The sequence below is a fragment of the Plutella xylostella genome, chromosome 9, assembly GCF_932276165.1.
Source record: "Plutella xylostella chromosome 9, ilPluXylo3.1, whole genome shotgun sequence".
NCBI classification, from domain to species: Eukaryota; Metazoa; Arthropoda; class Insecta; order Lepidoptera; family Plutellidae; genus Plutella; species Plutella xylostella.
Window position 1 is genome coordinate 9,830,509 of NC_063989.1, and position 14,254 is coordinate 9,844,762.

A 14,254-nucleotide genomic window follows, 5' to 3' on the forward strand; every position below is an offset into this window, starting at 1 on the left:
AAAGGTACCTAATTCTCAAAATAATGACATCAACAAAAAAATTATGGGGCCCTCAGAACAATAATTGCATCGTCATAAAAAATATGCGGAAACTTGTGCAGTCCCCGTAAATGTGTATTAAAAAAAATACCAATTTGAAATGTCATGCTGAAAAAGTTTTGTTTACTATTTTGAATATTTTCATTTTCTCTTTACCTTTCGGTTGCAAGAAAATTCACAAGTGTTATTGCAAGCAATAGCATCCATCTAATCATGGGGCCATCAGATACTGATAGATTCCGTGAATTTGTCCAAAAACTGCAGCAAGAAGATGAGAGAGTGGCTGCCTTGAATGACATCAAGAATTTACTAACTTTCAAACCGGCCGGGGAATCCGCACAAGTTATAAGAAATGTAGGAATAACAAAGATATTGCAGTGTGTTAACTTGCCGGAAAAGTAAGCTCCCTTTTTATCACCCGACTGCTACAATAATGCGTGAGTGTGTGTGTGTGTGCTACAATCAATGTTTCTTTTGAATTTTGTATTGTTATATTGTATGAATAGAAGGTTACATTATTTAAATGACTTTCAGGTCCCAAGTGGATTTGACTTGTGAAGTTCTGAGACTGTGCTTTGAGAAGCTAGCTGCTGGAGATGCTGTCAAGAACTACACAAGCCACATCATGTACCTTCTTAGACACGAAAAGGAATGTGTTCGTAAACTTGCCATTGATGAGGTAATTCACTATCAATTATAAATATTTCTTGTGTCTCTGCATGGCAATGCACTATTTAACAAATTTATATGATGGCATAATGATATCGATTCTGAAGGCAGAAATTTTAAATTTAGCGATGTCAAAACCTTAAATTCTTTGTTTAAAATTCGACTCTATGATTGTTTCCGTAAATGTCATTTTATGCAAGCAATTTTTTTAGTTTGACAGCGTTAAAATTAGAATTTCTGCCTTCAGAATCAACATCATTGTACTTATAAACTGTAGGTAAGAGGTCACTCTTTAAGAAAGAAATAATAATTTGTTTAGCCATAGGGTATAACAAAATTACTCTTTCTACTGCTGCTAAACTACATAAAATCATTGCCATTTGAATTTTTTACATTTGAATGAATCTAAATTTTAAACAGCTGGATTCAATTTACCACAATAGCAATTCCCATCAGGTATACAAGACGGTAGTGTCAACCCCAGACGCACTGCCGGTGCCCCAGTATGTGGACGTGTTCGTGGCGGTAGCACACCTGGTGGCGGACGAGAATGTCGGCATCTCCAACAAGGCGGTCCTGATCACCTCCAACTTGCCGGCTCCAGCGTACCCTAAGATATTGGACGAAATGAAAATTGCTCTGGATCTAGGCAGCAGCAGCAAGTGCAATGCTTATGAGGTTTGTGGTTTTTATTTATTTAGCAAATGGAAATATATTACTTACCTTGAATAACTGTTTAATTAGCCAATAGTAATAGTAAAAGTACCTAATAAATTTATACATATTTCTTGAATTTATTTTTCTTGATTTAAAGTGCTGTGTAATTTTCAGGTTGTAACAAACATCTCTGCAAAGTCACCAGAACTCTTAGCTCTATCCTACGAGCATGGATACATTGAACACATGCTGACTGAACTCAGTTCCAATGATGTGCTGTATCAGCTGAACATTCTGGAATTGCTGTCCAGGCTGGCCATCAAACCTCATGGAATCAACTTCCTTGTTGAGCAAAGAGCTTTGGATAAAATTGCAGAAAACATTGTGGGCATAAAGGATAATGCCTTTGCTCCTTTGCTTTTGCCAGGTAATTTGAAATTGTATATTATAATGTAGCATGATAAGTTTTAAACTAAAATTACATTTCATGATCTTGGTTTGTTTCATATTTGCAGGTTACATGAAGTTCTTTGGCTGCATAGCACATTTGTACCCTCAAGAGATATTTCAGAAGTACCCAGTCCTACTTAACACCCTTTGGGAAACATTTAATTCTGGAGATCTAAATCTTTTGCCAGTAGCATTGGATACCCTGGGCTTTATTGGTACAACAATAGAAGGGAAATTAAGTTTAGCAGCCACAGGTAACCAGGAATGTCATGAATTTAATTCATACATTATAAATTATTCCAATTATTTTTCAAACATAAAATTCATATAATTAATTTGTTTCCCAGGATGCAAGTTCACGCAAACTGTCCAAAAAACTGGAGAACTCATGAGAGCCAGCACAACAGACTTAAAGATTCGCGCGTTACACTGCATGTCCAACCTGATAGGCTACGACAAAGACCCTACCGCCAGAAATGGCCCCATTGACCACAGGGTCACACTCATGACAAGGGAATGGTTCAGAAGTCTTAGCACCACACCGGAGTCTACTCAAATGCTGCATGAGATCTGCAAGAATCCCTTCCCTGAGATATCTGAGGCTGCTTACACTTTGCTGGATGCGGTCACCCAACACCGCTGGGGCGAGGAACTGGTAGCTCGGACACCAGGTAATAATAATGAAAAATTCTGTGCTTTCAATGTTGTCCCAAAGTCAGTGAAGTATAGTTAAAATTCATTTTGTTTACAGGATTTATTGAATACCTGCTAGATCGTTCTACTGGACAATCAAAGGAGATCAAGGAAGTGAAGTTTGGAATCATCAGGAGACTGTCTGTCTCTGCTGCATTTGAACCCAGTGTTGTTGAAAAACTAACTGCCTATGTACAGAAAGGACCTTTCTACTCTGAACATTCGTTGGAAGTTGCTATGGAAGAAGGAGAATAATCTAAATTATAAATTTCATTATGTTTTACATTTAAGATTTTATAAAAGCATGAAAGTTAAGAAATAAAACAAAGAGTATGACATTCAAAGTCTTGTTACATTTAATTTTAAGTTAAGAATTCATACAGCATTTTAAAAAGAATATCACTTAGTGCTCCTGGTTCTACGTTTATTCTCTGGCTCCTGGGTTACTTTCCGCGGAGCTGCTTTTCGCTTATTTGCCTTGGGCTTGGCCTCGGCGCCTCCGTACTTGGCTGTCAGGCCGTCTATGAAGGAATCCAGAGCTTTACCTCTTGCTTCTTGTTTCTCCTTTATCATGAGAGCTAGATCATCAGTTCCATTACCTGTAATTATTTATTTTGTTAATGAACATGTTGTAATAATTTACAGAAACTGTTTCTAGGATGTTTCGATTGTTAGTTGTACTAATGTACCATAAAGCCTAACAGGTTCCGTGTTTTGGCTCGCGAGACAGAACTTCCTGCGACATCAATCTCGCGACCAATGTTGCAGAGTGTGGCTGTGGACACGTGCGCGACTTCTAGCACGCAGCACTAACTGCCACGACTTCCTCGGGCGACATCTCGGCGGAGACTGCTGGTGTGGACAAGCAACATGTATCACAACATGTTACCAAAATGTTCTGAGAACATGCACCGTAGATGTTCAGTCAGTTCTGTAACAGTCTCAGAACTTGTGCCCTAGTGAATTCGAGGCTTTAAACGATACTACTAAGAACACTAAGTCTATTGACCTAGAAAATGTGGTTATGCATGGTCTAGAAAACTACACAATCACAAACAACTGTCCTTTAAGTTATCTAAAGAACTATAATGGTATGGACAAACAAGTATTACCTAGACCCATTTCTTTACTGAATTCCTCTGCCTCCTCGGCTTCCTTCATCTCCTTGGCGTGTCTCCTCTTGCGCTTCTTCTCTGGCTCATGTGTGAATACTTTGAATGCAGGCACTTCCTTGCTCTCTATCATTTCCTGTAAAAGATTTAGTCTTATAGTCAACATACAATGCAAAATGCTCCTATAGCTAGACAGCAAAATTATTAAGTTCCATCAATAGAAGATTAGCAAATGTATAACATGAGTTTATATCACACTTGCTCTCAAAGGCTGTTATTGTAAAAGATAAGAGCTAAGAGGAATTGTTTTGTTAAAACTCTAGGTCTAAGGTACAGGAAAAGAAAGAAACTTACATTGAGGATATCCCGCAGCCTTGGTTCCTGTTCTGATCTAGCGAACTGCACATGGTCCACTATGTAGTCCATGTCTCCTTTGCCGGCCAAGTAGGCCTTCTTGAGATCAACCCTCTCTTCTTGAGATCCTGAAGCAGAAGTTAGGTTATGTTAACATAAAAAAAATACTAATGCTACAGATCATATTCCTTGCACATGTACACGTACAGCAGGTCTAACTACATAGATCAAAGTAATAAATGATTCAAGCAAGTATAAGATAGAAATCGAAGTATCTTACCAACATATTCCTTTTCGTAATTTCTGATGTCTTCGTCTGTAATCTTTTTAAACAGTAGCCTCCAGTAGACCGTCCAGTCTTTGTTCTCGTCCACCTCGATGTCATCTTCGTCGATGGTGCCTGTCTCATCGTAAGCCGCCCTCTTGTTAGCATCACTGAGGATAGAGTGGATGCCGCCCAATACTTTGAATTTCTCTGTAGCCTCAAGTTTTTCGTCCTCCTTAACCCTGTCTGGGTGCACTTTTAGTGATAATTTGTGGTAAGCCTTTTTAACTGTAAGTAAAACACAATAAATAAGTATTATTATTCTTAAAAAATTACAATGGAAATTTTAACGATTTCGGAAGAAAAATACCGACCATCTTTTTCTGTTGCTTTCTCAGAAATACCAAGTATTTCATACAAGTTTTTAGTCTCAAAATACTTCTCACACAATTCTAATAAACCCATCGTTATTGAAATATCCTTAAATTTATCAATACAAAATAAAACAAAGAGAGTTGGCTAGCGGCTTCGCTCAAAAATTTATTTACGCGCCAATCAAATTTGACGTTGACTTGACACTGTGACTGAATGAATGAAAATAATCATTGAATTGAATGAATGAAAGTAGTCTGTGGTCTTTTTATTTTTTAAATAATAGTGTTGTATTACTTATTTTGACTTTAGCTTAGAATAAGAAGTTTCAATTCTCGACTTAGGATATCGGTAATCCCTGACCGAACTTTTTATAGTAGGTACCATAATTCTAGCCTACCTACTAGTATTATTTAGTCTGCCCATGCCGTCGTGGACGCGGCCACAAGGGGGGATTTTAATGGCAATAGTAATCGTGAATGCAGGCCAATACAGATTTCCCACTGTACTACTGAACAACTTTCAGTAAGTTCTTAACTTCTCGTTAGAAAAGTACCTACTTATCTAACGAGAAGTTTATTTATTTATGTTGAGCTTAATGAACTTCAAATCAAATCAAATATTTTATTGCCATCAAGTGTACATTAATGATCTCAAAATAAAATATCAGAAACTAAGCTAGCATAGTAGCATTTAATTACTTCTAGACATTAAATTAGTTGTAAGTATTAGTAAATACTAAAAGCGTAAGTAATACTACGTTGAAACAGCGCCGCGGTATCAGACTTCAGCGCGGGCCGCGGACTCTATCTAGTCTATAGTTACTAAAACTCAAATTAATAAAACACAACTAGATTTTTATTTTATTTATGTTTGCTTATCTAGGTATTTATAATTAAAAAGGGTAAATGATATCATTATGCGTTTTACCGCAATTAATAATACCTAGGTACCTACATAGATACTTTCCATCTTTCGATGAGGAAAAATTACGTTGGTAAAGTCAGTTAACAAAACTATTCAATACTTAAATAATAATAGATTACAGTCGAATCTGTCAGCATCATCATCATCAGCCCCTAATTGTCCACTACTGGATATCTCTGCAATTCTCCAGCCTCTTTCAAGGAGCACCGCAACACTCTTCCTCGGCCTTCCTTATCCATACCATATCCAGCCATACAACGGGCCGGAGGGCGTCCCACGCTAGCTTCGCCTGTTCGTGCGTAGGTATCCACTCGAGAACTCGTTTACCCCACCGGTCATTGGTTCTACGGCGTACCTGTATGGCCAGCCCACTGGCACTGTCAAATCGATACAGATCTACCTACCTACAACCTCCCACCACCACAATTCAACTGAAAAACTAGGTATATCCGATTTTTTAAAATATTGGTAGGTATATCTTGAATTGATAATTTTATGAAAGGGTAGGTAATTACAAAAGGCTATTTTTACAATAAGTATGGTAAGTAGTGTTCATTAGGTACTACAGCTAATTAGAATGATGTGATAAGGGACTCCTTTTGGATTACATACTTACCCTTTTTTTAGTAATTGTATTATATAATAAATCTGCCCATAATATTTATTAAGTACCTAGAAAAAAGATTTAATATAAATGTATTAAGTACCTTAACTACTTAACATTAACCTATCTACTTATTTTACCAGGCAGCTTTTTTTTCCAATCTAATGTAGGTATTAGAGATATACATACATAGATAGTTGTAATGTTAATAAAAATGTACCACATTTATATGATGGCCGCGTTTAGAACAAACTCAAAAATTTCTTCCTTCTACTAGTTTTAAGCTATAAATTATGATGATTGATTTTCATAGTTAATTTAGTATAACTAAGTGCCAATTTCTCCATTGTCGGTTATCTAACCGACAGGGATTGTTGTATAAATTAAACGTCATCTCCATATAAAATTCATGACAGATGTGTCAAAAGTTAACCACTACTTCCTGGTTATGGTCTAACCGAGAATGGGCACTTAAACTTGAAATTTTCGAAAAAATTCTGGCTCCATCATCACATCTTTCTCCGTATCATTTGTCCAAACACATCACGTCACGCCTTAAAAATTAAACTTTGCCACTTTTAACACCCAAGTATATCATCACCATCATTATCATCATCACTCAAGTCAACACCTCACTCCTCATCATCCATTATGTACTACACTCTTTCACTCTCCGTCGGCTGAGACAGCAACGTGACGTCTCCCATCGGGTAGCTCTCCGTCCTTCTCCCGCCCTTCTGCTTCCTCTCTCTGGAGGTGCCACAGCAGAGCCTGCGTAGGACGCATGCGTAGCACATGAGCAGAGACAGCATGAGCAGCAGGCCTATCGCCACGGTGATCACGAGCAGGATGCTCAACTCGCCATTCGAGTCAACTGCCGGCGAGTTGCGGCCCATGGCTGCTGGCGATGGCTTCACCTGGAATGGAGAAGATTTAAACTGTTGAGAAAGGTAAAATACATGATAGGTGGATTATAATTTTAGACACCCTTAACTATTTAGCTACGCAATTCTGTAACGGACAATGTTCCTTCATCCTAATTCTAGGGCTGTTCCTTAAGATGCGTAAGTACCATAAGCTACGATTACGCATAGGTAAACGATACGTGTACCTACTTACACATGGAAAATATAATTATAGGTATGTAGAGGTAATTTCGCTTTCCAAACATACTTTCCTTAGCAACTATTATTTTCATATTTCCGAATATGATGTGTACACAAAGGCTTGGTGGAGCCCTATTCCAAGTTCGGCTTATTGTAAGGACGGGACGCAAAAGGTCAACTGCCGTGACTTTGAAGAGCAATATGTACGCAATATTAGATACCTAATAGGTAGGTACATTTGTAACAGGAGAGACTTAATTAAGTATACTTAAGTACATTAGGTTGTTATTGGTAAATTGGTAATTGATACAGGAAAATGTAGTAATAAATAATTAGGTAATATTGTTGAGGTTGCATGAAAATTTTAAGTCGAAATTAGCTACACTCAGTGATTTGTAACTCAACGACCAACGACGGTTTAAAAACATGGTAGAAATATAACAGTGATTTCGAGTCCCCAATAAAATTACACCCTGTCAAGGTTACGTTGGCCCTTTTTCTCACAATATAACTTGGGCAACACTCTAGCTATATTTTAGTATCAATTACAGCGGGGTGATGAAAGTCTTGCCTTCTAGCTAGGCCGGCCCGACTGTTCTGTCTCAGACGTCCATAAACCTGTCTGCTGGTACAAATATTGCGTACTGTTGAATCCACAACATGACGTGAACAAAACTAGCACAGAGCGGAGTAGCCCGGCCGTTGTTTAGTAAACACGACTATGAATAACGATTTGCGGCGGCCCTTTACGTCGGTATTTCTATTTTCTTTAACGCAGTTTCCATACAGGTCAATGGATTGGTCGGTTATTGTTATTACGGTCTTGCTTCGATCACGTCACTTTTAACTATGTGGACTTCAATAAAAGAAAATGTTACTTTTGTATGTCATAAGTATATTACGCAAGTAGTTGTTACGAATCTCTAGTTTCCCTTTTCCGTACCTCTCCCTTCAGTATGTGCACTTTGTCAGTAATAAGCGAACTAAACAGGATGTCCTTTCAAACTAGGTACTCGTTGACTTTGGAAATTGGTTTGATTTAGTCTGTCGCTAAGTGTGTTTGCTGACTTTCCAGACGGGTTCTGTTACATATACTTTATGACTTCAATCTGAAATGAGAGCCTTGGATATGTCAACAAATCCACACTTCAGAAGCTATCACTCAGCAAAAATATACTTGACTGTCTAGGTGTCTAGCTACATATAAAAATGAAACTTATCTCACAGATAATCCTACGTCTCGATGAGTAAAATCCCTTCAAGTAACGAATGACACTTTAGCTAGGAGTACCTACCTACCGCCAGATATAGTATTGGAATTTATCGGTTTTTCATCAATATGATCAAATGATTGCCAGTTTTTATGCCCTCGTAAATCTAGGGAGAACTATAGCGCAATAATACGACGAATGGATGAACGCTGAAAAATGCGACTGTCACCGATAAAACAGGGGTGTAATTTGCCTGATGTTCCAGCTATCGCTATCGCTTTAGATCTGATAAATCTAAATAAGGCTTCACAATTCCTACAGTGATTGTCTAGAGCTGATGATGACTCTGAATACGATATAATGTACATATAATGTACATTGATCGATACATGTTTGATGATATATGTATAACCAATTATTGTAAGTTATAAATAATTAAAGCATGGTAAGTTTTAAAGACTATGCCCAGATGTATTGTAAATGTATGTCCGTAACGATAGCGTACATCATGAGAGGTGCAAAGGGATTTACTAAAAGCAAAAACTTTCCAATATGTACCTAGATACCTATAGGGTGGCAAAGGAATATAAACAAAACACATGACCTACTAAATCATCCACTGACATGTTTGTAAGTAATATTATCTCTCACAGATAGGAGTTTTTGTGTGTTTTCAAACTTTCTGAAATAGGTTGTTATGTTCCATGAAACTTACATTAGTTTAGGTAAATATACTTAAGTAAGTACGATTTTTTTTCAGAATTTATTTAAATCCTTTACATTTATTCCCTTGAAAAAATCTACCTACTGTCGTCGAAGTAGGTTTTGTACTCTGATGCCTACTGTAGTAAAATACATATCACGGTGCTGAAAGTATTATGGACAACGCTAATCTATAATCTAATTTTTAAGCTTTCTGTTAGATTTTATTGTCGTACTCTTTTTATAATTTTCTTTTGTATTTACGCGTATATTTATCTTCTACTGGCATTAAATTCTATGCTGATTCCACTAGGTTTTCTTCGTAATCTCAGCCTTCTTTGATATATAGCGGATATTTCCTCAGTAATGGGCGATGAGAAAAAACCAATGGGGCTGAACCGTGCTCTAGAAAAATACGATCTTTTACGAGGAAGCAACTTATTTGCACTTAAGTATACTTAAACAAAGGGTATTAACCCGACTAGACGTCATCATTATATTTATTTGAATCTCTCTAAATGATGTAAAGAAATAACTCTGTAGTTATTTCAGAAATAGCTGGCAAAAAACGTAATTTTCCATGAAAGTTCAGGAAATCCAACGTTTCTTTGCTTTAAGTAGAAAACAAATAGAGCGCGCTTAACTCATCGCGTAGTCTGAAGTTTCTACCCGATTCTCTATTGTCGGAGGTTCTTTTCTATTATATTATCTGTGTGTGTTAGCACCTGCACCCGGCTCTCTCAAATGTAAGTTTTTGCATATCCCCTTAAGGTCTAAACTGCCCGAATTTTTGAGGTTTAAACTCGGAAAAGTTGTTGAGGGTACTTTTATAATCAAATCAAAACTTTTAATAAGCAGATATTATCAACAACTTTTTCTGGCACGTGCTATCAAATGCTATAAATTCAACGTTTAAAAACTTCTATAAATATTGACTAAGTTTTCAGATTGATTTTAGGTTGTCGGTAAGATAAAAAATAGATTGCTCGATTGCAATATTATGTATGTTGTGTTTTTAGTTTAAAAAAGTATATTTCCGCCGTTCTCTAAATTGGAGTTCATTAAAGTCATTAATTATACTTAAAATACTTTATTTTATTCTGCTAATACTTTATTTTCTACTACTCTTCATCCACTGGAATAGTTGTATTTTCACAAATAAACGGTTACTAAAACCTAAACAACCAATGAAATATTTAAACTTTTCCTCCAGTTAAAGTGTTGAAACAAAAACGCAAATAGTCTATTGTTTGCAAGACGGTACTGAATCAGGGAGCAGGGCGGACGGGGGGCAATGTTTGCTCCCGAGAGTAGCGCCGCCCAGGAATGTAGCAACTCCGCACTATGCTCTACATTAGTACTAACATTTGCTTAAACGTAGTCCAGCATGAGTGGCGCTGTTTGCTGTCGAGAAATCCAACTAAACGCCGCCCGTAGGCATTCTGAAGTCCATGGACTTCGGGAAATCATGCAGTGGGGAAATTTTCTCTCATTCCGCATTTTATAATTTTGCAAGACAGAAATTCTAAATAGCATTCTTATAGGTTGATTATACACAGCAGATTAGACTTTTTTAAATTAAATAATAAAAATTATTTTATTTAAGTATTACAAAGGTAATGAATGATTTTTTAAATGATAGTGAATGCCAAGACATCGTGACTTCCACGAGGATAATATAAAATAATATATTCATAATAATTTAGTGCCAAAACCGAAGGAAAATTACGAGCTTTTTCAATAGGTGCTAACCCTAATTTCAAACGCTATTTGTGGAGCAAATAGGATTTGTGAATTAAATTTCTACCATACAAGCTACGGATTGCAAGCCTGACTCAGTATGACATAGTTCGTGACTAGCGGTAACTGTCGCACTCTCAACACGGACATAACTTGCCGAACGTGCAAGTTATTCCAACTCAACGCTGCACAGTTTCAGACAGGTATTTTACTCTCTCGCAAGTCGTAACACTCTTGGATATAGGAGCTTCAAAATTCAATATGAGACGTTCCTTTGAGGTTTTGTGGTAAGTCTTTTATTTCGAGACCAAAAGCACTATGCGCTCTGAATGTGGGTTTAAATTTGGTTCATATAATATTGTGTTATGCGATAGTTTAAATCAAAAGTTCTATCTCTATCAATAGTATTCTTAAATCACTGTTCTTGATTAATAAATAAAAAGTTATCACTTATATACCCAGGGATAAGGTAAAAAAGAATTCAACACGTATCCTTTTTAAAGGAACATGAGAGCTTTAAGCTGTGTTATATAATAGTGTAGAGAATCCGCATGTTATCGTAAATTATGCCGTGATGTTCAACCTACACCGCCGCCGGCGGCGCGGCTTGATAACTAAGTTGATACCTACCTAGCCATGGTTACTATCATTTATTTGTAGGATGCCTCTATTGATTTTGCGTTAGCAGTTTATCGATTTTTTGTCCTAGGTGACAGTGACCCTATAAAATTTACGCGATAGCCTAGCAATGTTATTTTAAATTGAATAGGACGATTGTGCAAAGCTTAATTAATACCGTTGACGAGAGGCTTAGTGGTATTCAAACAGGATAATAGATAAATCTAGGTATTGTGCTCATCCTTATCGCACTACAATAGTAAGATCATCATGGGTTACTAACCAAAGAAATGGCAATATTATGTTATAGATATACTTAGACCAAGACGTTAGGTGTACTTTTGCAAGCGTGTTCTGGTATTAAGTAATTTTACTGCTACAAATAAGTATCTAAGAAAGTTTCTTTTCATTCTGACTATTTCTGACTAGCAAAATGCTACGTAATTGTTTAGATCTCTTGCAATTTTACGAACTACAAGCGAAATAATAAACATTTGCATTCTTTTATAAGTGAAATAAATTAGTTTAACATGAAGTACACAGCTAAAAGGTACTCTTTACTATGTAACTAGGTGAATTAGTTATTTTATGCTAACAGTCCCAAATGTTTTAGAGCGAAATTTGCCAGTTGAAGATGAAAAGGATTTGAATTTAAATAGGCTATTATTTTACTCAAACAGGCCTTTGCGTTTACGTTTCCAAAAACACAGTCAACATGTACAGAGTAAAAACAAACAGCGTTGTTCTTCTTTTAATTTATTAAATTGTAAATTCCAGTAATGCTAATAAATGTTTGACAAAGGGAACAGTTTTACGGATCTTACCATTTTTATGTTGGTATAATGTATTGCGTAAGTACCTACATATTTTACAATTTTTAGAAATACCTACAAATAATGTTCGTAGCACCGTAGCATTGTAGCGTTGTAGCCAGCTACGCCGTAGCGTGTAGCAATAGCGATATGAGAAGGTCTGTGTTCCAATGCCAAGTGCCGTGTTGAAAATTTTCTCATATCGAGAAAATTTTCAACACGGCACTTGGCATTGGAAGCGTTATAATATAATTTTTAACGCTCTCTACTTTTTAACTTATATGGAAGAGTTTCGGATTTAAAAACCTGCCCTTACAACTTCACTCATACATACTTCGTATATTATTTATGGAAATGAGAAAGAGGGGTATTTATACCTCAGGAATTGAACAAGAACAAAATTAATTATTACTTTACAAATTCAATTTCATTTGATCCCTAAAGATTTCGCATGTTTGCCTGGAAACTTTCTTTGATTTCTTTAAGTTGTGTAGGCACTTTGAAGATTCAATTAATTAGCTATACTTACATTATCCTTTTGAGGAAATTTTGCCATAACATTTATTTTATTTCTACTGGCGTATTTGAATAAGGCTGTGTCCTCACATGGTGAGTATCAGTACACCACATCACGTAGTACCTAATACATCACAACGTGGATTTTGTGGGAATTTCTTGTCATCCATTCAAGTCATATATTTATTCGAGACACACCCACAGGGAGAGTAAGTAACGTTACACTTTAAATTACTCTCGGATAAGCCTAAGGATGATGGTGGAGCATGAGTTACACCGTGTCTCCACCGGGCCGTGCCCCACAAGAAGGGGCACGGCCGAGCCACGGTCGGAAACAAAAGTGCCCCGGTAGGGGTCGAGGGTCGAGACACGGTGTAGCATGAATCATCCGTTAAACTTTAATGGCGAATTCTGGCCTTACTAACATAGGATTATAACAAATATCAATATCTCATCTCTCACTCGAGGTCTTGCAAGGCATACAACGTCATTTCCGTCCCGACAGCTCGTGGTTGGCGCCCCCGCGCGATGTCCGACGCCCCCCCTGCCTCACGGGGGCGCGCACAATACAATTATCAAGACACTTTGTCTAAGTCGAGCCGCTCAAAGGTGCCCCATTACGTCCCGATGAGCGGAGGAAAAGAATTCACGATAGGAGACGCCTCTGAAAGTACATTAGCCCCGTCTCGCCTTCACAGCTTTAAAAATAAGTCGGTAATTTTACGAGCTAAATTAGTTTCAGAAAACTTTGGAATGTTTTTTCCGACAACTTGTTCTGCTGAATATTTTCAGTTCAGTTAATATTTAAATAGGGAGTTGGTGGGATTTTTTAGCTATTTACGAATGCTAGTGTTGATTTTAAGTAAACTCTAAGTACAATATTATAAGGATTAAGCCTCAATTTTCACTATGCACCTCAACTTAAGTTAGCCTGAATTTTATGTCTAAGAATAAATTCATTACAAAAAAAATATTAAAATTATTCAAATGACAATTATAAAATTTTCTCGTATATTTTGACCTTTTTGTGATCAATGGTATACTTTAACTTTGATACTCCAGAGGGATTAATATTCTTTACACACATAACATAAAGCACCTCAGCTTACCATACCCGTGCCTGTGTATGCTAGCCTGTGTTTTAATAAATAACCAAAATGTTAGGAGATGATGCAAATAACCTATGATATTATTATACGTCCTTCATGCTGCTATCCCTCAAAATTAGTTACAAGTCACGACCGCCGACCGATAGGCTTAATGAAATCCGACTATCGGCACACACTGTACACCGAGCCCGTACAGATAAGGAAATTAGATTTCACCATAGCCATCACAGATCCATAAATGGCTAGATTGAATAAAGACCTATTCATGTTGTCCGATGCCGCTGGGAAGGTAATACCT

General features: G+C 36.9%; 2 protein-coding genes across 2 annotated transcripts; one reads left to right on the forward strand and one right to left on the reverse strand.

Moving 5' to 3' along the window:
• Nucleotides 1–122: 122 nt before the first annotated feature.
• LOC105382712 (26S proteasome non-ATPase regulatory subunit 5) lies at nt 123–2,852 on the forward strand. The gene is made up of 7 exons (XM_048623009.1): nt 123–437; nt 574–718; nt 1,165–1,386; nt 1,540–1,792; nt 1,881–2,069; nt 2,163–2,486; nt 2,567–2,852. Exons 1-7 carry the CDS (start codon nt 253–255, stop codon nt 2,761–2,763), a joined length of 1,515 nt encoding a protein of 504 aa, XP_048478966.1. The 5' UTR covers nt 123–252; the 3' UTR covers nt 2,764–2,852.
• Nucleotides 2,842–4,819, reverse strand: LOC105382617 (dnaJ homolog subfamily C member 9). The gene is made up of 5 exons (XM_011552564.3): nt 4,614–4,819; nt 4,255–4,527; nt 3,975–4,102; nt 3,621–3,756; nt 2,842–3,107 (listed from the first exon to the last, which is right to left on the reverse strand). The coding sequence occupies exons 1-5, from the start codon at nt 4,702–4,704 to the stop codon at nt 2,908–2,910; spliced, it is 828 nt and encodes a 275-aa protein (XP_011550866.2). The 5' UTR covers nt 4,705–4,819; the 3' UTR covers nt 2,842–2,907.
• Between the last annotated feature and the right edge of the window lie 9,435 nt (nt 4,820–14,254).

What these genes read in the sequence shown, in the direction of transcription:
- LOC105382712 (XM_048623009.1), top strand. Translation starts at nt 253, where the DNA reads ATGGGGCCATCAGATACTGATAGATTCCGTGAATTTGTCCAAAAACTG. An exon ending in GTAAACTTGCCATTGATGAG is followed by an intron (nt 719 to 1,164) that starts GTAATTCACTAT and finishes AATTCCCATCAG; the next exon opens with GTATACAAGACGGTAGTGTC. An exon ending in ACTGGTAGCTCGGACACCAG is followed by an intron (nt 2,487 to 2,566) that starts GTAATAATAATG and finishes TTTTGTTTACAG; the next exon opens with GATTTATTGAATACCTGCTA.
- LOC105382617 (XM_011552564.3), bottom strand. Translation starts at nt 4,704, where the DNA reads ATGGGTTTATTAGAATTGTGTGAGAAGTATTTTGAGACTAAAAACTTG. An exon ending in GGCTGCGGGATATCCTCAAT is followed by an intron (nt 3,757 to 3,974) that starts GTAAGTTTCTTT and finishes AATCTTTTACAG; the next exon opens with GAAATGATAGAGAGCAAGGA. An exon ending in CAGTAAAGAAATGGGTCTAG is followed by an intron (nt 3,108 to 3,620) that starts GTAATACTTGTT and finishes AAATAATTACAG; the next exon opens with GTAATGGAACTGATGATCTA.